Source organism: Podarcis pityusensis, assembly GCF_964106645.2.
Source record: "Podarcis pityusensis genome assembly, chromosome: 9".
Lineage (NCBI taxonomy): Eukaryota > Metazoa > Chordata > Lepidosauria > Squamata > Lacertidae > Podarcis > Podarcis pityusensis.
In genome coordinates, this window is record NC_138034.1 from 66748874 (window position 1) to 66770568 (window position 21695).

General features: G+C 45.9%; 1 protein-coding gene across 2 annotated transcripts in view; it reads right to left on the reverse strand.

The window, feature by feature from the left end:
* The window catches only part of FRAS1 (Fraser extracellular matrix complex subunit 1), a 369664-nt gene that overhangs the window by 139764 nt on the left and 208205 nt on the right, over positions 1-21695 (reverse strand). For both annotated transcript variants that reach the window (XM_081020604.1, XM_081020603.1), the window contains exons 16-19: positions 18975-19115; positions 15567-15740; positions 13984-14124; positions 12195-12338 (exon numbers count right to left, since the gene is read on the reverse strand). In XM_081020604.1, the coding sequence (XP_080876730.1) occupies positions 12195-12338; positions 13984-14124; positions 15567-15740; positions 18975-19115 (600 nt within the window). The remainder of the gene's footprint in view (positions 1-12194; positions 12339-13983; positions 14125-15566; positions 15741-18974; positions 19116-21695) is intronic.

Sequence of the window (21695 nt, forward strand, 5' to 3'; positions counted from 1 at the left end):
TTCTCGCAGCCGTAACACTCTCTCTTTGCTACCGGCTTCCTCGCTGCAATTAATTTGCAATTGGCAAACAATTTCCCTTCAAGGTACTGAAAAGAGTCATATTTGGCTTTGAGTTCCCTTGAAGTCCCAAATACATAGTTCCACCTCAAGGGTCTGAAGCAAAATTCTCGATTAACAAGCAGCATTGATGGATGGGAAGATAGCTACGAAAACATTATTATGAAAGCAGAGTTCTTGTGGAGGGTTTTTTTTTTCCCCCTCTTAAAAAAAAAGAACCTTATAATAGTTTCTGTGGTATAATTTAATGCTTTCAGTTGCATGGTTTCATGTGACAGCTACTTGTTAACCCATGATTAATAACCTCTGAAGGCAAATTCACATGGTGACATTTCAATAAGTGTTGAAGAGATTGAGGTGCGGCAACAGCACAGACAGAGACAAGTCATTCATTACAGGAGAAAAAAGCAACTTTCCTTGACAAGCCAAGTCAAACCCTTCAAGCTCGCAAGGAACCAAATAATATATGCAAATTATGCCGCTTATGGCAATATATGATTATTCCAATCGATCAGGTTTCAGTAATTAGGCAGCGGGAACAAATGACCGAACTTTATGAACTGCGAGGGAAGAAGAGGTGAAAGTTTCACTCAGGTCATGCAAGTCAACAAATCCCTGGACAGGTGTTTGCTTCAAGGCTAATATAACTATTATGCTACATATAGAATATAGAATAATAGTTCCAGGAAGCTATCAGTTATATGGACCAATTGCCTGAACACCTCATTTTGCTTTCTGTGCATTTATTTATTTATATTAAACTTGCGTTTCCGAGCTCCCAGACCATTCTTTTTAATTAAACATCACTTTGCCACCAGCCACCTCTCCTTTCTCTTTCTTCCTTAGTCTACTGCCTGAGCTTATCTGCCTTTTTCTTTTTCTCCTCCTCCTCCTCAAGAATCCCTTCTTTGAGAAAATCTTTTCTCCTGCCTCTTACTCACTTGATCATTCACTGCTGCCCAAGTCTGTCTCTCACCCAGGTTCAGGGAGAGGGGACCAAAGGAATCCTATCAGTCTTTTCCTAAATAACAGCCTGGACACTGAATTCTGCACCAACTGCACTTTAGGGACTGTCTTCAAAGGAAGCCTCCCCCCAAAACGAATTATGCACATAGCGTGAATGTGTAGTTTTCTGCTGTCCATCCTTTATGGGTCACAGCCCCTTGGTGCCACAAACTCATCCTCAGCACCCCCTACTCTACCCTATAAAAAGCATTATTCAGAATAGCGGTTTGCATGACCCACTAAAGAAGAGAACGATACAATACAATTCAAAGCAGTAACTATTCATTGCACCTTTATTCAAAATCCAGTTAAAACTGTTTAGTTGAATTGATTCAACAAAATTGATGAACTTCATCCAGTGATACCAGCTATTCAAAGTCTGATTGTTATTTACCCCTCCAGCACCCCTCTGCTGTCCTCTTACCTCCTAGCACCCTGCTAGGTAATTCCCCCACGGGGTGGTACCACCCACTTTGGGAACCAACGTTCTAGGTTCATCAAGGATGGATGGTGGCTAACAGATTGAGGTTGAATGCTGACAAGACAGAAGTACTGTTTTGGGGGGACAGAGGGCGGGTGGGTGTGGGGGATTCCCTGGTCCTGAATGGGGTAACTGTGCCCCTGAAGAACCAGGTGTGCAGCCTGGGAGTCATTTTGGACTCACAGCTGTCCACGGAGGCACAGGTCAATTCTGTGTCCAGGGCAGCTGTTTACCAGCTCCATCTGGTATGCAGGCTGAGATCCTATCTGCCTGCGGAGTGCCTCACCAGAGTGGTGCATGCTCTAGTTATCTCCCGCTTGGACTACTGCAATGCGCTCTACGTGGGGCTACCTTTGAAGGTGACCCAGAAACTGCAATTAATCCAGAATGCGGCAGGTAGACTGGTGACTGGGATTGGCCGCTGGGACCACATAACAGAGAGATCTGCATTGGCTCCCAGTATGTTTCCAAGCACAATTCAAAGTGTTGGTGCTGACATTTAAAGCCCTAAACGGCCTCGGTCCAGCATACCTGAAAGAGCATCTCCACCCCCACCGTTCAGCCCGGTCACTGAGATCCAGTGCTGAGGGCCTTCTGGCGGTTCCCTCATTGTGAGAAGTGAGGTTACAGGGAACCAGGCAGAGGGCCTTCTCCGTAGTGGCACCCACCCTGTGGAACGCCCTCCCTTCAGATGTGAAGGAAACAAGCAGCTATCCTATCTTTAAAAGACATCTGAAGGCAGCCCTGTTCAGGGAAGTTTTTAATATTTAATGCTGTACTATTTTTAACGTTTGATTGGGAGCCACCCAGAGTGGCTGGTGAAACTCAGCCAGATGGGCGGGGTATAAATAATAAATTATTATTATTATTATTATTATTATTATTATTATTATCATCAAGTCCAGCATCCTAGTTGGTGGCCATCTTTGTCATCTTGGATCTCCTGTTTCCCCCAACTGTTGGCTGCCAAAACTGTTCACTGGGCAGCTGATGATGGCCTGTGCTATAAACCACAGGTGGGAAACCTGTAGCCCTCAAAATGTTTGGGGAACACAACTCTCCACCATCCCAGGACAAAGTGGCCATGCTGGCTGGGGCTGATCTGAGCTGGAACCCAACAACATTTGGGGCACACCAGGTTGGAGATGGCTGCACCGTCATGTCTAGGGATGGGGGGAAATGTTCTTTGTGGTTTTCCTTAGTTCCTCACTTTTCCAGCTTTAAGTCCATATTCCAGATCAGTTTGAGATTTATTTATTTTTGATCCTCATGAAAATTTATCCACATTTTTTATTAACTTGTTTATTGATACATATTCATAGATATATGAAAAAATACATACCAATTACCAAGTATCTTTTTATAATATACTAAGATAAGACAGCCACTTGGGTCTAAAAGAGAACAAAGTCAGAAGAATAAAAAACAAAGAAGGGAGAGACCTGAAAGGAAGAGATAGGAAAAACTACAGAAAGATAGAAAAGAGTAAAAGGACTTCTGGCTCTCTGTCCTGCAGCTACATATAATATTCATTCCTTAAAATCCAACCATTCTACCTACTATAAACCTGCATTTTAAAAAATCTTCAAATCCCGATATTCCAAGTGAAAGAAAAAATTCACCAGCATCTTAAGTGCTAATTTCTCCTAAAATTCACATTTTTGTATGCATTTCCTCCAAATGTAATGCATAAAGGTGAAGGATCCCTGACAATTAAGTCCAGTCGCGAACGACTCTGGGGTTGCGGTGCTCATCTCGCTTTACTATGTGAGCTATTTTCATGAACGTATGTACTCCCCCCCCCCCCCAGTACACTTCGCTTGGCTAGAGAATGGCATTGCAAAATTCAGAGACGTGCATATTTCAAAATGTGGTTGTGTTTCAGTTCATGTAGCGTTTTGGAAACTGCAAATTAGGAAACTTTCCCTTTATTTGAACCCAAATCCTCCCGCATCCCTAATCCTGCCCCTCCATAACTCATCTTTTTCCTTAGGTCAACGCAGCTCAAACTAGGCAGTCTTTCCTCGCAAGGAAGGTACGCCATCCCTTTCATTGTACACTGGTACCTCGGGTTAAGTACTTAATTTGTTCCGGAGGTCCGTTCTTAACCTGAAACTGTTCCTAACCTGAAGCACCACTTTAGCTAATGGGGCCTCCCGCTGCCACCACGCTGCCACCACACGATTTCTGTTCTCATCCTGAAGCAAAGTTTTTAACCCGAGGTACTATTTCTGGGTTAGCAGAGTGTGTAACCTGAAGCGTATGTAACCCGAGGTACCACTGTACAGTGGTACCTCAGGTTAAGTACTTAATTCGTTCTGGAGGTCTGTTCTTAACCTGAAACTGTTCTTAACCTGAAACTGTTCTTAACCTGAAGCACCACTTTAGCTAATGAGGCCTCCTGCTGCTGCTGCCGTGCCGCCGGACCACGATTTCTGTTCATCCTGAAGCAAAGTTCTTAACCTGAGGTAATATTTCTGGGTTAGAGGAGTGTGTAACCTGAAGTGTCTGTAACCTGAAGCGTGTGTAACCCGAGGTACCACTGCATTGCCTGCCCTTTCTTTTTCTACAGATACAAACTACAGCTGCTGCACCCTCCATGGCTATATGAAGGACAACGTCAGTCATTCTGGCAGCTCTGGCCCTCTTCCCTCGGAGTCTCACCTGCCAAGCCGACCACTTGTAGAAAACTCGAGAGGGATTTGCTGATAAGCGTTGCTGTGAATTCTTGCGGAAAATACTTGTGGAGAATTCGGGGGGAGGGTATTCCTTACTGAAAAGTCAAGGATAGGAGACTGGAGGAAGGGGCAGATAGAAACCAGGCTGAATTATGCCAAATGATAAGGCTATCTTTAATAATAAAGCTGCAGACAAGCAAAAGTGTGTGTGCTGTGGGAAGCGGGTGACATAAAATAGTTTCCATCTCTCTCACAAGCCAGCATTTCCTGATTAAATGAAGCTGCCTTTCAGGCCCAGGTAATGGTGGTGAGATCATAGGACACACAGAAGGCAGGACACAGTGTCTTCCCTCCTGAGCCATTGGTGCTTTCCCTCCCCTGTAACCTTTGTTGCAGGGCCAGCCCTACCACTGGGCACTGGTGCTCTACATCCCTTGTCAAGCTTGGTTGCAAGGCCAGCCCTACTATCACGGTCTGGTTCATGGGTGATCGAAGTCCCAGCTGGGGACATTGGGACTGGGGGCAAGATGGTGAGGTGGAGAAGGAGTGGAAGTCCAGAAGCCAGGAGTCAGAAAGCCAAGAGTCGGAGCGTCAGAGAGCCAGGAGTCAAGAAGCCAAGGGTCCGTGGGTCAGGAAGCAAGGAGTCACGAAGTCATGGGTCCAAGGATCAAGAAGCAAGGGGTCATGAAGTCAGGGGTCCGAGGATCAAGAAGCAAAGAGTCACGAAGTCCGGGGTCCGAGGATCAAGAAGCAAGGAGTCATGAAGTCAGGGGTCCAAGGATCAAGAAGCAAGGAGTCACGAAGTCAGGGATCCAAGGATCAAGAAGAAAGGAGTCACGAAGTCAGGGGTCCAAGGATCAAGAAGCAAGGAGTCACAAAGTCAGGGGTCCGAGGATCAAGAAGCAAGGAATCAAGGAGTCAAACGCAGCAAGGCAGGGAACGTGTTGCTGTGGCAAAGAGCCAAAGGGAAAATGCTGACCTTCTATCCCTTCCCGGCTCTTGCCACCAGGTGCTGTGAGTTACCAATTGGCCTCACCTGCGAGGCTGCGTCTTGCCTCTTCAGAACAAACTTAGGAAGGCCCCAGTCCTGCAGAGTCCTATTGGTCACAGGGCCTGGCTCCTGCACGCACACCTGACACCTACCATTAGGCAGAGAGAGCACCTCCTCTGTTCTGTTCCCCCAGGATGTTCCCATTCTCCTGAGCCACTGCCCTTGTGGCAATTGTAGAATCATAGAATTGGGGAGCTGGATGGAAGCATGAGGGTAATGGAGTCCAACCCCCTTCAATGCCGGAATCTCAGCTAAAGCATCCATGACAGGTGGCCACCCAACTTCTGCTTAACAGCCTCCAAGGAAGGAGAGCCCACCTCCCGAGGGAGTCCGTTCCACTGCCTAACAGCTCTTATCATCAGAAAGTTCTTCTGAATGTTTAGTCGGAATATCCTTGCTTGTAAGTTGAAGCCATTGGTTCTACCCTCCAGAGCAGGAGAAATCAAGCTTACTCCATCTTCCATGTGACAGCCCTTCAGATATTTGAAGATAGCTATCCTTTCTCCTCTCAGTCTCCTCTTTTCCAGGCTAAACATACTCAACTCCTTCAACCGTTCCTCATAAGGCTTGGTTTACAGACCCCTGGTCATCTTGGTTGCCCTCCTCTGCACATGTTCCAAGTTTGAAAAGGGCCGCTGTAGACATAGCACCTACCTTCAAAACAGGAGTGGACAGACAGACTTACGAGTAGTCGGACCTTCTCTGCACCTCCTTGGTGGGTAGGCGGGGAAACTTGTTGGAGCAGCTTTGCGGGTCCGTGCACACTTGAAATCCTTGTTGATCGTTTTTGCTCATGAACATTGGGCCCTTGCTCCTAAACAGGACTTATTCCCTCAAACCCTTCACCTTGAAAAATCTCCTGAATGGTATTCAGCTCTTTCAGAGTCTGTACAGTGGAACCTCGGGTTAAGAACTTAATTCGTTCTGGAGGTCCGTTCTTAACCCGAAACTGTTCTTAACCTGAAGCACCACTTTAGCCAATCGGGCCTCCCGCTGCCCCTGCAGCATGATTTCTATTCTCATCCTGAAGCAAAGTTCTTAACCTGAGGTACTATTTCTGGGTTAGCAGAGTCTGTAACCTGAAGCGTCTGTAACCCGAGGTACCACTGTGCCATTATTCTGTTCCGATGAAGTGTTACTTCCTTACTTATAAGTAAGCTTGGGCCACCCATGCCTGCAATTTATTCTTAGTCTTGTTTGGTCCTCAGTATTGTCCACTCTGACCAGAATCAGCTAACCCAGGGCTTCAGGTAGCTGCTATCCTTCAGCTGGGGATATCGGGAATGGACGCAAATCTCTTCTGCATGCAAGTTGTGGCCTCCACCACCAAGCTATGGCCCCCTCCCCAACTACAGGCCCTTCCCTCCTTTAGATCCTCTAATGAAAAAGTTGCAGAATTAATCTGGGTACAAATATTTCGCCCTTGTTTTATCTCCACCGATCTCTTCATTCCTAGCCTCTGCTGCAAGGAGACGAAGCAATAACTTTGCTGTGGGTGGAAAACAAATAAGCCGTGGAAAAAATTACTTCTCGAGATCAAAGAAATAAGTCTTTTGGCTCAAAAGACGGAGGAGAACTGTTGCGAAGGGGAGTCTGGATGATGAACTAGAGAATGATACCATTTAAATCTTTTCACATTTCCCCCTTTTTTCGGATCCATTATCTTTCTTGGAAGCTTCGAGTGCTGGCATAAGCTCTGCAACTGTTATCTTTCCTTTGATAAGCTAAAAAAAAATGGCCGCGGTAAAGCTCTGAAGTGACTGGAACGGTTCCCAGGCAGTGTTTATGCTTGTCCTCCTGATAGATTAAAATGTGATTAATCTCCCTTAAATAGGTAAATGCAATTAGCAACTTCTGGCAGAGGTTTCACAGGGGCGCACAGGGCCCACTGGGCCCAATCCACTAGGAAAGATATCCTGCATGACACCCGATGAAACAGCGAAGCTCTTGGGCAGCTGGCATTTGGGGCCACAGTGGATTCTTCCTATGTAAGAATCAACCCCTTTATTTCCAGTGCTCAGAGTGCGAGTGCCGTTGCTTACGGTGCAAAAAAGGCATCACACACAAACACACCGCGGCAGCAGCCTTTTGGGAACTGCAATGCTTGCAGAAGTACAAAAAATATATATCTTAATATTGGAGGGGAGCAGAAAGAGATTAATGAGGATTGTGCATGCTCAGTGGCCACAGAATCCTGAATGGCCGTTGTGGAGGTGGTGATGTGGAATGGAAAATTGGGAGGAGAAAATAATTAAAATACATCAGAACACGGCCTCGGTCCAGTATATCTGAAGAAGCGTCTCCACCCCCATCGTTCTACCTGGACACTGAGGTCCAGCACCAAGGGCCTTCTGGTGGTTCCCTCGCTGCGAGAAGCCAAGTTACAGGGAACCAGGCAGAGGGCCTTCTCGGTAGTGGCACCCGTCCTATGGAACACCCTCCCACCAGATGTCAAAGAGAAGAACAACTACCAGACTTTTAGAAGACATCTGAAGGCAGCCCTGTTTAGGGAAGCTTTTAATGTTTGATGTATTACAGTATTTTAATATTTTTTTGGAAGCCGCCCAGAGTGGCTGGGGTAGCCCAGCCAGATGGGCGGGGTATAAATAATAAATTATTATTATTATTATTCAGCAACAAGAATAAAGTTGCATCTGGTGTGCCGGCTGAGACCCTGCTTGCCTGCCTGCGCCCTGTCTGGCCAGAGTGGTGCATGCTCTGGTTATCTCCCACTTGGACTACTGCAATGCCCCTTCCGTGGGGCTACCCTTGAAGGCGAGAGCTGGTGTGGTGTAATGGTTAGAGTGTTGGACTAGGACCTAGGAGATCAGGGTTCGAATCCCCACTCAGCCATGAAGCTCACTGAGTGACCTTGGGGCAGTCACCCTCTCTTAGCTTAACCTACCTCACAGGGTTGCTGTGAGGGTGATATGGGGAGGAGAACCATGTACAGTGGTACCTCGGGTTACAGATGCTTCAGGTTACAGACTCCGCTAACCCAGAAATAGTACCTCGGGTTAAGAACTTTGCTTCAGGATGAGAACAGAAATTGCGTGGCCGCGGCAGCACGGTGGCAGCGGGAGGCCCCATTAGCTGGTACCTCAGGTTAAGAACAGTTTCAGGTTAAGAACGGACCTCCGGAACGAATTAAGTTCTTAACCTGAGGTACCACTGTACACCACACCTTGAGATAATGGTGGTATAGAAATGTAACAAAGAAGAAGAAGAAGACTCGGAAACTACAATTAATCCAAACTGGTGACTGGAAGTAGTCACTGGGACCATATAACCCTGGTCCTAAAAGATCTACATTGGTTCCCAGCACGTTTCCGAGCACCACATTGTTGGTGCCGACCTTTAAAGCCCTAAATGGCCTTGGCCTTGTATTCCTGAGGGAGCCTCTCTGCCCCCATCATCCAGCCCAGACACTGAGGTGCAGCTCTGAGGGCCTTCTGGCAGTTCCCTCATTGTGAGAAGTGAGGTTACAGGGAACCAGGCAGAGGGCCTTCTTGGTAGTGGCGCCCGCACTACGGAACGCCCCCCCATCAGATGTCAAGGAGATAAACAACTATATGACTTTTAGAAGGTATCTGAAGGCAGCCCTGTTTTTAATGTTTGATGTTTTACTGTGGTTTTATAATTTTGGGGAAAACCACCCAGAGTAGTTGGGGCAACCCAGTCAGATGGACGGCATACAAATAATAAATTATTACAGTGGTACCTCGGGTTACAGACGCTTCAGGTTACAGACGCTTCAGGTTATAGACTCCACTAACCCAGACATAGTACCTCGGGTTAAGAACTTTGCTTCAGGATGAGAACAGAAATGGCGCAGCGGCAGCTAAAGTGGTACCTCAGGTGAAGAACAGTTTCAGGTTAAGAACAGACCTCCAGAACGAATTAAGTTCTTAACCCAAGGCACCACTGTATTATAAATATTATTAGTAGCACAGATTGCCCTGATAAAAGCCCAGTATCAGCACTGCCTGCACCTTAAGGCGGATCCACACCATAGATTTAAAGCCCTCTGAATTGTAGCATTTCACTTCAAAATGTTTGATCTGTCTTTCACCACCCTTCTCTCTTGGCGTAGACTTCATACATCACTCAACGCTCTGCCAATATACCACTGAGGATCCCTTTCTGAAAGTCCTGGCATTTCATTTTTCTCTCCATATAACGAAAAACTCACGCTTGATTCAGACCTAATCAAATTCATCTCACAGGAGACTGGTGGCAATAGACTCAGCCGTACATTTTTAAAATGGTATTTATTTGGGTTTGCAGTTCAGCCTATCCCCAAAAAAACCTTTTTTTAAAGGGGGGGGGGGAGAGAAGTGTTTGAAAAAACATACATGCAAAAGAGGCCAGTTAAAAATTAAATAAAAACTATGACCAAGCACATTAGTATTAACCAAAATGCAACCCAAATAAAATGGCCTTTTGGAGTTTCTGAAAGAAATTCACAGCTGAGCTATTCAATAACGTTAGGAAAATTGCAAAGTACACTCTTCCCCAGTCTCTACTATTTGCTAGTTAGGGAAGTGCCAATATGTTGGCATATAAACATTTTTGGCACAGGTTTTCTGGGAGATAAAATATATCCTGACATACACACTTTTGCTTATCTTGTTTGTTGCCCTCAGCACCTCTCCAAATTTGCTTGCTCTTATCTGCTGCTTCAGGACTATTTTGGGTTGTTTTACCTCTTACTTCCTGGAAAGGTGTTCCAAGTCAATCAGGGATCAGACCTCAATCATCACGACATTACGGCACTGCACAACCCATCAGATTTGACTATGTAACAAAGCCAATTCAGAACAAGAGCAGGAAGAATCGCCTTCACTCTGAACAGGCTTCTTGACAAGGCCAAGTAGCCAAATCAGATTGGAGCAAACATTGAAGGGGAAGAATTTTTCCTCAGGGAAAAGTCTCCTCAAGAGAGGGAGGCATTTGGCTGGGTTGTAAACAAGTTTGAGGAAAACATGCACATCTCTTTTTGTCTCAGAACCCCAAACCAGTAGGCTTCACATCACAAGATCCCTGCGTGTAGTAAACTGGCATGTCAGAGAGAAAGTTCTAACGTTGACCCATGAGGGAGAAGCTAAATATTCCAGTCTACTTCGCCTTCGCAAGCATATATAGTCTGAAAGGAAGCTGTGCCATGGGAATTTCACCTTGTGCTTTTTCCCTAAATGCCTAAAATGGCTCTGACACTAGGACTTTGGAAAGCCTCCAGAGATTCTAGCACAGAAAAGGCCTCTTAACACACCTTTTTCGACTTTACCATCTTAAGAGGCTTCATGTCAACCTGTCGATGGCTGTGGCTGGTGGCTCTGCAAAAATGCACCCCTTTGCGAGCTTATTACGAGGTCTTGCTGAATACCCATCACAGAGACCATGAGGCCTGGGAATTGCCCTGTGGTGAGCTGGTTCAGGACTTGCCAATCTACAAATTACACCAAGAGATGCATCCCTTGCTATTCATCATGGCAAGGAGAGGGCCAGCCTGGTCAAATCCAATGGGATAAGAGGAGAAGGTGCAGAAAGCTTGCTTCCCCATCTCCCGGCATGAAAAGACATTGTTCCAGTTGCCAGTTACCTGGCACTGCAGAGTTGAAGGAAGGTATACTCTGGTTTCTGCCACCAGCCAGGTGGCCCTTAGGCCCTTGGGAGGCAGAACCCCCTGCCACCCAGGAAGAACACCATGGCAAAGAGATGATCAATCTGGCCCCATCTGTTAGCCAAAGGAGCAGCAGCAGGGAGCTTGCGGCCCACCCAGCCCGCAATACCTGCCAGAAAGAACAACTGGCTTCAACCGGCAGAACAGAAAGGAGGCACACTTTGTTCCCTTTAATTGGGCGTGTGCGCACACACACACACAATTTCTGTTGGAAGCTACCTTGATGATCAATGGGTCAAAAGACAGGATATAAATGTGCTAAACATAAACAAATAAATCAAAACACTGTAATCTAATGTTTATACTGGGCTGGCAGTGTGCTAGGTGTTGTCTTCATGGGTCAACTGAATGGCAAGGCTGTTGCTTGCTGATTTTTTAAAAGCCAACCTTCATGGTGCAGTGCCCAGAGTGTAGGTCAAGGGAACCTGGATGGTAACCAGCATTCAACCACAAAGCTTTAGTGAGGAGCCTCGGACAAGACACAACACCCAAGACTAATGCACTGCAGGAAGCTGTTAATAATAATGATGATGATGATGATGTATTATTATTATTATTATTATTATTATTATTATTATTAGCAGTTGTATCCTGCCATTTTCCCAAGCTGGGATTCAAGGCAGCTTACAACATTACAAAATGCAAAGTAGCTTAAAACAAACTAGTTAAAAGCAATAACTAAAATACATCAGAACACATTCAGATCAGTGACAAAAATGCAGTTTGCCCTGATAGCAGCCCAGGTCCACACCATATATTTAAAGCACATTCTCTGCATATTTAAAGCACGTGACTTTCCCTCCCCCAAAGAATCCTGGGAACTGTAGTTTCACTCTCACAGAACCGTAATTCCCATCAACCTTAACCAACTACATTTCCAATATATATTTTTTGGCGGGGTGTCATATGCTTTAAATGCTCATTGAATGTGCTTTACATGTATGCCATTGATCTCCTCTCCGTTTTTGAGGGCCTCTCTCTGAATAGGAAGGATTCAGTCTGCTGGCAGAAGGGTAACATAAAGGGAGCCGATCTAAGCTCTTTTCGGAGCTAATTCCACAATATGGGGGCAGCCACTGAAAAGGCTCTGCCTCATGCGCCGCCACCACCCAAGTTTCTGATATTGATGGGACAGAGAAAAGGTTCGATTACCCAACACCCTGAACTCCCTTGGGAAAGACATAGCACGAATGCGGAAGACAGAGCAGCCAGAGACTGTAATGTTCCTCTTGCACTTACCAACACAGTAGCCCACCAGATTGAGGTATTGTTCCGCCTTGCAGGGAGTCCTGCACCTTCCTTTGGCCTGAGTGGCGTGAGGGTGGCAGGTGGCGCAGTCCGCATCTGACGGCCCATGGCATGTCTTGCAAGTGGGATGGCACACTGGGTGGCAGCAAAGAAGACAGAGAGCTCTGCTAAGACAACCCATGTCTTCGACAAAGGCAAAGAAACATTGACTTCATGGCTGGCAAAGAAGTACGTGACTAGGAACACATGTGTGTCTAATGCACACATACCGACGTACATGTACAAAGAGTGAAAAGGAGCAGATGTTTCCCTGAGCTGCAGCATTGATGAGGGAGTTCTGCTGCGGAAGTGTGACATTCAAGTGCATTCTGTGCAATGGATGTACATCATATACAAAAGCGAGAGCAGCAGCTGTTCATGGAAAGGCGAGTTATCCTACAGGGAAGCATCTGGGGCTATTGTCAGGGCAGGATTAACTCTCATGCAAAGAGGGTTACAGAGCTGGGTCTCGGCCATATCCTAGCTACCTGGAGCTTCTTCCGTTCAGCTCCTTGTGCCACAGATCAAAATGCAACCATCTGTTGCGTACATATGGGCTCAGATCTTCTACGTACCCGTAAGAGAGAGCGCCGGCTGTATGAAGAACTCTCCTGCGGCCAGATAATAACTAACTTCAATAGACTCTTCCCCCTGTATCTCATTGCAATGTTTCCTCCTCCATAAACTTCAGAGCCAGTAACAGGCTCTAAATGAAAAACAATAACCCAATACACTGCAACAAGAGGTTTATCTCGCCTGTCGGCTCGTGGCAAATAAGACTGTCCTCAGGCCACCCGAAACATCGGCGGCGTATTTCCCACAACCGTTTCCCATTAATAAAATAAAAAGAGCAGCTCTTTTGTTATCTGCACAGCTACGAGGCAGGCATTCCTCTGGACCTGTACTCACAAACTCAAGCCTGAAATTAAATGGGATCTTAATGGAAGATTAAGGTCCACATTAATCTTTGGCGTTTCAAACAAACATAAAGCAAGGAAGAGTCAAGGCTACCAACGCCGTCCCCAACACCCTTCCAGGCTGTTTTATTTATTTAGGAGGACAGACAAATATATATTTATATAACAAGCATTTGAATCATTTCCCCCAAGATGCTCTGGAATGTTTTCTAGATATCTATATTGTTATAACCAAGTGGAGTGGGAAGGACATAAGAACGTGGGAGGGTTTGCTGGATAAGGTCAGATGCTCATTATGTGAAGCTCATAGCCAGGATCTGAGCACAAGTCCCCCTGTGGTTTCCAACCAATGCCATTCAGAAGCATTCCTGCCTCCATCTGATAGCCTTCTCCTCCACAAAAGCCTTAAATCTAATAATAAATATAATCAATTTTTGAAAAATAAAAACACATGCAATGCCTGCCCTGTCCACAGAGCAATGCTCCCTCATTCTGCACAAAGCAATTTTGGTTTTTTCCCCTATTTCCCCATTTATATTGGTTTCCTGGAGACTGTGTATATCTCACAATCCAGGAAGGGATAAGAACCCCACAGCAAAAGGGATGTCCTGATGAACCAAGCTGTTGCTCATGCAGGCAGCCCACGGCACCCATTGATTTTACACTGTGGCAGCAGATGACACCGTTGTCACTAAAATAAAATATGGGAAGGAGGCGTTTTTCCCCCTTGGTAATATTTTTTGTTAAGGCATTACATCCGAGCCGCGATCAAATGTGCTGGTGGCAGGCATGCAATAGGCAGATGTTCAACATTGCGGACTCACGGTAGCACCTCGCCTCCTGTTGATACCATCCATCCAGACATTCAGAGACACACCGGCCTTCGTGAAAGGTTCGTGGGGGTGCGCATGTGGTGCAGTTCTCTGGCGATTTCTCCACACAGGATAAGCAGGAGGAGTGGCACTCTGCAGCAAAGAAAGAGATGGGGGAGAAGGACAAGAACATAAGCGCAGCCAGCCACATTTGCCTCATTTTGTTTTGCTCACAGCACCTTCTCGCACGATGCTTGGAAAGGATGCTGCACAACTTTTCCCTCTGCTACAATTTCCGCTCACCCTCTCCAAAAGGTGGGCGGGGTTTGCGATACCGTGTGGGCTTCCTGGGACCAGGGAGCCACCCACCTTGCTACAGGGTGGCTGTTGCCCCGCCCCCATCTCAGCAGGCCAATGGGCTGCTGGCTGGAGCTGGGGCGAGGCCCGGGGAAGGGGGCGATGCTCACTTGTTTTCTTTCCAGTTTCACCCACTGGACTGCCAGGGAAGGAGAAACCTCCACACTCGATTCCTTCTCAATCCGGCCCGTGGAGGGTCTGGGAATCAGCGTGCTTTTACATGAGTGGAATGTGTCCTTTTATTTAAAATGCATTTCTGGGTTATTTGTGGGGCCTGCCTGGTGTTTTTACATGAGTAGAATGTGTGCTCTTATTTAAAATGCACTTCTGAGTTATTTGTGGGGCATAGGAATTCGTTCTCCCCTCCCCCCCAAAAAATATAGTCCAGACCCCCCCCCCCAAGGTCTGAGGGACAGTGGACCCAGCCCCCTGCTGAAAAAGTTTGCTGACCCCTGACTCAACCCAAATCTACGCCTGCAATGGCCTGCAATGCCCACAATCGTCTGCCCTGGGCCAGTTTTCTCCAATTCAGTTTTGAAACTGAACGCAAACCCTGAACTCAACAGGTTCTCTCCGCTGCCAATTTCTGAAATATCTATATCGTAAGCAAAGTTATTTTCCATGGAGCGTTTTATTTGGTGGGGGGGATACAAATGCTGAGCTGGAGATTTTGAGAAGGAATCTGATGCAGCCTTGTTAAGAGAAGACCCTTGAGCGCAACAAAAGTGCTCAGAACTACCTTTGGAAGAGGCCGTCTCCCAATAAATGTCAACACAAAGTAAAACAGCGAGCAAAACAACCTTTTACTAGTCCATCATTTCTAGACAATTTATTCAACAAGATGGGAGAAGAGAGATATTTAGGTCAGCAGAATCTCCCTGCTTTGAAGATGGCCCACAGCTTCATCTATCTAGACTGTTTGGTTTTCCTTTAGGAAATAATTTGGGGATTTTTGAATAGTTGAGTGCTTTGGTGGGGTTGCTGCCCTACTGCCCTTCTGGTTTCCCTTCACCCCCACCCTCCAGGCCCCCCCCCATAAACCCACAATATCTCTCCCCAGAATATTCCCCAAACCTCTAGAGCAGATCTGAGGGCCATGCAGGAAGCTGGAAGGGAGAGAAAAGGAAGGAAAAGTCCCATGTGCGGTATGTTGGGTCTCGCCCTGTGACTTTTTTAAAAGCGTGAACCAATGAAGATAAGATTCCTTCATTATTATCCTGGGAGTTTCCTTCACTCACCTTTGCATATCCCATCACTATGGAGGTAGAAATGGTCTTTGCATCGGGGTAGGCAGACACCCACAGATGTCCCCTCGAGCATCGTTCCAAGTTGCAGCCCCTCCTCTGGCTTCATGCACTTTGTACAGTGCGAATGTTCAGGGCCAAGGCACTCGCGGCAAGAGGAATGGCATCCTGCAAAACAGCAAAGCCACTGTGAAATCCCAAGAAAAGCTGTGCTGTATCTGTGGAAGAACGAGAAGCAAATACTCCTTCCAGAGAAAGGAAGGTGGAGCATATACGGATATACGTATGTGAATGAATATATGAAAGAGATTTCATCAAAGAGAGACAGAGCCGGCCCTACTATTTGACAGAGCGAGGCAGCTGCCTCAGGTGACAAATGCTGAGGGACAGGGTGACAAATGCTGAGGGACAAATATTTAGGAGGACAGACAAATATATATTTATATAACAAGCATTTGAATCATTTCCCCCAAGATGCTCTGGAATGTTTTCTAGATATCTATATAGTTATAACCAAGTGGAGTGGGAAGGACACAAGAACGTGGGAGGGTTTGCTGGATAAGGTCAGATGCTCATTATGGGAAGCTCATAGCCAGGATCTGAGCACAAGTCCCCCTGTGGTTTCCAACCAATGCCATTCAGAAGCATTCCTGCCTCCATCTGATAGCCTTCTCCTCCACAAAAGCCTTAAATCTAATAATAAATATAATCAATTTTTGAAAAATAAAAACGCATGCAATGCCTGCCCTGTCCACAGAGCAATGCTCCCTCATTCTGCACAAAGCAATTTTGGTTTTTTCCCTATTTCCCCATTTATATTGGTTTCCTGGAGACTGTGTATATCTCACAATCCAGGAAGGGATAAGAACCCCACAGCAAAAGGGATGTCCTGATGAACCAAGCTGTTGCTCATGCAGGCAGCCCACGGCACCCATTGATTTTACACTGTGGCAGCAGATGACACCGTTGTCACTAAAATAAAATATGGTACCATCCAGTCTGCTCTGGCCCTCCTAAGTTACTCTGTAGCTTATTTTGTTGTTTTCAGATTTTAGTTTATTTTAAGAACAGCAAAACAATACAGTTTTTTCCAAGCCAGAAAGACTGTGACAGCCTCTTCTGATTCAGGATGATTCAAGGTAAAATTATAGGTAAAATTCAGGACTAAAACAATAGATAAAGAGACATTCAGTGAGGAAAATCAAGAGAGGAACAAAGGAAGATGGTTATAAGGGGCCTCTGAAAATAACAAATAAAACCAGTTCCTCGTAGACATATATGATCAAGGGCCTGGAACCCAAGCCTTATGAGGAAAGTTTGAGGGAACTGGGTATGTTTAGCCTGGATAGGAGGAGACTGAAAGCAGATGTGATAGTCATTTTCAAATATCTCAAGGGCTGTCACATGGAACAAGCTTGTTTACTCCTGCTCCAGAGGGTAGGCCCCAAACCAATGGATTCAAGTTACAAGAAAGGAGATTCTGACGAAACATCAGGACAGTACATCTGACAGTAACAGCTGTTTGGCAGTGGAACGGTCTCCCTCAGGAGGTGGTGGCCTCTCCTTCCTTGAAGGTTTTAAAGAACTGTTTGGATGGCCATCTGCCATGGATGCTTGAGTTGGGATTCCTGCATTGCAAGGGGTTGGACTTGGGATCCCTTCCAACTTTACAGTTCTATGAGAGCCAAGGCATGGGCAGAATGAGTGGGACAGAATCAGCTCAGGATTAGCTCAGTTTGGGTGCCTATCTTTCAGTTTTCCACCAAAAACTTTCAACAAACACAACCGCTTCCTCCAGGACTGTCAGCCATTTGGATTCAATGGAATTCTTCCAAGGAAGTCAATGAGAATACTCCAATACCAGGCTTCCTCAACCTCGGCCCTCCAGCTGTTTTGAGACTACAATTCCCATCATCCCTGACCACTGGTCCTGCTAGCTGGGGATCATGGGAGTTGTAGGCCCAGAACATCTGGAGGGCCGAGGATGAGGAAGCCTGTCCTATACAGTCAAACCTCATGTTGCATTTGCTTCATATTACGTTCTTTCAGGTTACATCCCACGGCGACCCGGAAAGGGATACGTCCGGGTTTCACCGCTCACACATGCGCAGAAGCGCTAAATCATGCTTCGCGCATGCGCACAAGCACCAAATTGTGCTGCGCAACTGCGCAGATAACACGCTTCAGGTTGCGCTCTTTTCATGCTACAAATGGGCCTCCGGAACGGATCCCATTCGCAACCAGAGGTACCACTGTACAATAAGTTTATTCACATGAGAGCGGCGGTGGTAACCTTCCAGCGGGAGCAATGTCACACTCATTGAGACAGGGACAGGATGAGAGATTTTTGGACTGGCAGCAGCAGCCCTGGAGCTGAGGTTTTCAACCCAGACCTCCCCCTGCCGCAACCTCGCCACCACTGCCTCGTGCCCTCCCTGAGTACAGTCCTCCTGCCACTTAAAAGCTATCTCTGCGACCCCTACATGAGCCACGGCTGAAATTAGAGCCTAGACCTGTTGAGATCGAGCTGCAGGCTTTCCTTTCCTTTTAGGCCTACAACTAAAAGCATATACACAAAGTATCAAATGTGGTGACAGTAATGTATATGTATACTGTTGTTTGGTTGTAACAGAAAAGTGATGCACCTTTAACCATATAATCATGTGATGATTGATTCTATACACCTGTATTATACTTAACTGCTTGTTATGAGTCTGAACACTAGCTGTTCCTGTGAATACTTTCTTTACCCTGAGCAAAGCGTTTTGTATGACTGGGTAAGGTATAGTATGAGACTGATATTTTCTAATTTTTAGGGTTTACCACACATTGTAATTGGAGTGCTATTTTGCATCATGCAGCTTTTCGGACTGATGAAGCGTGTGGCAAAACCTGTAATATATCTGGAGAACAGGTCTCTTTTTGCCCACTTGTGTTATTCTCACCAGGGTGGTGGCTTTGATTTGCCTTCCTGTGATTGATCCATGCATACGGCTTTGTGTTTCCAACACAAGACCCACTGAAGAACATCTCATCCAGTTCAATCTTTGAAAAACAGCTTTGAAAAACTTTTTCATATTGTCCAGTGTGCTACCCTTGCCATTGTGGCGGCACAGGGTTACCATTCTGTGACTGGACTTACGCTACTTGTTGAACGGTTCATTTCTCGAGTCTGCATAACGTTTATTGCACATGTAACTTGTTAAGATACAGTTGTACATTTATCCACTCCATGTTTACAGTATCTCCAGGCTTTGTTTTGCACATGACACCTTAGTATGTTTGTTGCTTGAATGGTTACGAGTCTGTTCTAGCTATTATTCTAGTAAATTTGGTTTTATACTTATAAGCCAGTTTGTGGTGTTGTTGTTTTGCTGCAACTAGAAGCAACATTTCTCTTACCTTTGCAGATGGTGTGGTGCTGGTAAAAGCCCTCTCCGCATGCAGAAAGGCACTGACCCCGGCGCAGGGCTAGGGGAAAGGAACAGGAAGCACACTGAGTAGACAAAGGTCCGACGCAGCTGGTACAGGAGCGGTGGCAAGCTGGTAAAGAAGGAACAGAGGAAGTTTGTAAACGGGACATACTTGACTCTTATTCCACCCAGCCACACTGTTTCCTTCCCGTATACAGTGGTACCTCGGGTTACATACGCTTCAGGTTACAGATGCTTCAGGTTACAGACTCCGCTAACCCAGAAATAGTACCTCGGGTTAAGAACTTTGCTTCAGGATGAGAACAGAAATCGTGCTCTGGTGGCACGGCAGCAGCAGGAGGCCCCATTAGCTAAAGTGGTGCTTCAGGTTAAGAACAGTTTCAGGTTAAGAACAGACCTCCGGAATGAATTAAGTACTTAACCCAAGGTACCACTGTCTTTTCTTCCACATTTCAGAACCCTAAGGAGAATCCTACTGGATCAGGCCTAGCTCACCATATACCTGTAGGAAACCCACAAAAAGAAAGACTGGGCACAGCAACCACTCTCTCCTCCTGAGGTTTCCAGCAACCGACATTCAGAGGCATAAAAGGTAAAGATAAAGAACCCCTGACAGTTAAGTCCAGTCGCAGACGACTTTGGGGTTGCAGCACTCATCTCGCTTTACAGGCTGAGGGAGCCAGTGTTTGTCCGCAGACAGTTTTTCCGGGTCATGTAGCCAGCATGACTAAGCCGCTTCTGGCGCAATGGAACACCGAAACCAGAGCAGTGCACAGAAACGCTGTTTACCTTCCCACCAGAGCAGTACCTATTTATCTACTTGCACTTTGACGTGCTTTCGAACTGCTAGGTTGGCAGGAGCAGGGACCGAGCAACAGGAGCTCACCCCGTTGTGGGGATTCGAACCGCTGACCTTCTGATCAGCAAGGCCAAGAGGCTCAGTGGTTTAGACCACAGCGCCACTTGCGTACTTACTGAATACTATTTCTTTTATTGACCGCATTAGTGAATTTATCCACGTAAAGCAATTTATGGTGCTTTAAATGATCACTTTCTGGTGGCTGGAATTGTTGAGCTTCCTAAGGGCTCGTTGAGCTCCTGCTCTATCCACCTGAGGCCAGTTGACCTTCCTTGTTTTAGTTCCAGCTAGGGAACCAAATTCATGTTTTGGGAAAACGCATACAAAAATGTGTACAGTGTTACATATAATGATGCATGCAATTTGCGCAAACTTTTTATGTATTCCCCCCCCAAAAAAATCCGCCCCCAAATGGGACAGATCAGGCCAGTGACTATCAGCCAACATGAAACACAACAGATGCATTCCTAATTGTTGCATTCCTAATTGTTGTTGTTGTTGTTATCTGTTAACTTTTAGAAGATATCTGAAGGCAGCCCTGTTTAGGGAAGCTTTTAATGTTTAATAGGTTATTGTATTTTAGTGTTCTGTTGGAAGCCGCCCAGAGTGGCTGGGGAAACCCAGCCAGCTGGGCGGGGTATAAATAAATTATTATTATTATTATTATTATTTATTATTATTATTATTATTAATTTGATTTATTTATTCAAATATCCCAAGGCAGTGTACATTAAGAACATAATTTATGCTGCATAATGCTAAAAATACAATACACAGCATCATAATAAAATAATCATAATAACAGCCCTCCCACCCACATTTAACAGACCACAAATGATTTAATGTCCATAGGCCTGAGTGATTAGGAATGTTTTCGCCTGGCCTAAAGATATGTAATGATGGCTCTGGGGAGAGCATTCCGCAGATGGGGAGCCACCACAGAAAAGGCCCTCCTTGTCTCTCAGCAGCTCCTATAAAAGGAAGCATCTGCTGGCAGACGAGTTAGGAACTTGGAGTTTGATAGTCCTGATTTCACTGGCCTGTTTTGTTTTGTTTTGTTTTGGTATGGGATGCTTTGGCTCCTCATATCACTGCTTGAAAACTAATCTTTATAGTCAAGGCTTGACAGCTGTCTCTCCCCTCCAGCCTCAGCAAAACTAGAAGCTTTAGCGAATTCCAACCAGACTGCCGGGACACCTTCAGCTTGGTGGACCCCAAAGCTGAGCATGCCTGCTCTATAGATTCAGGAAAATTAAAAGCACAGGTCTGACTTTCCACAAATAGCATTGCCTTGAGTCCAACGTGTGTGTGTGTGTGTGTGTGTGTGTGTGTGTGTGCTTGGAACTTTTAACATACAAATGATTTCCTTTCCTCTTAACCGCTCTATGAAGTAGGTCACTGGTGTTCCCCATAGGGCTGAGAGAGTGAACGAGTTGCCTAAAGGAAAGGAGAAGGGAGGGGACGAGACCTGGATCATGGGATAGCTAGAGGCTAAATTGACTGATTGTCAAGAGAATCTGCAAATGGAGGAATCTTTCTCTAACCGCAGGAAGTTATTTGTAGAGCCAGCCATGCTATTACAGAGGATGATGTATCCATCTCAGATGCTGGGGGTGGGGGGCAGGGGCAGTAAGGTGTCGAAGAAAATAATGCTAATAATGCTAATTAATAATAATAATATTATTATTTATATACCACCCATCTGACTGGGTTGCCCTAGCCACTCAGGGTGGCTTCCAAGAAATTATAAAACCACAGTCAAACACAGTCAAACATTAAAAACTTCCCTATGCAGTGCTGCCTTCAGATGTCTTCTGAAAGTCATATACA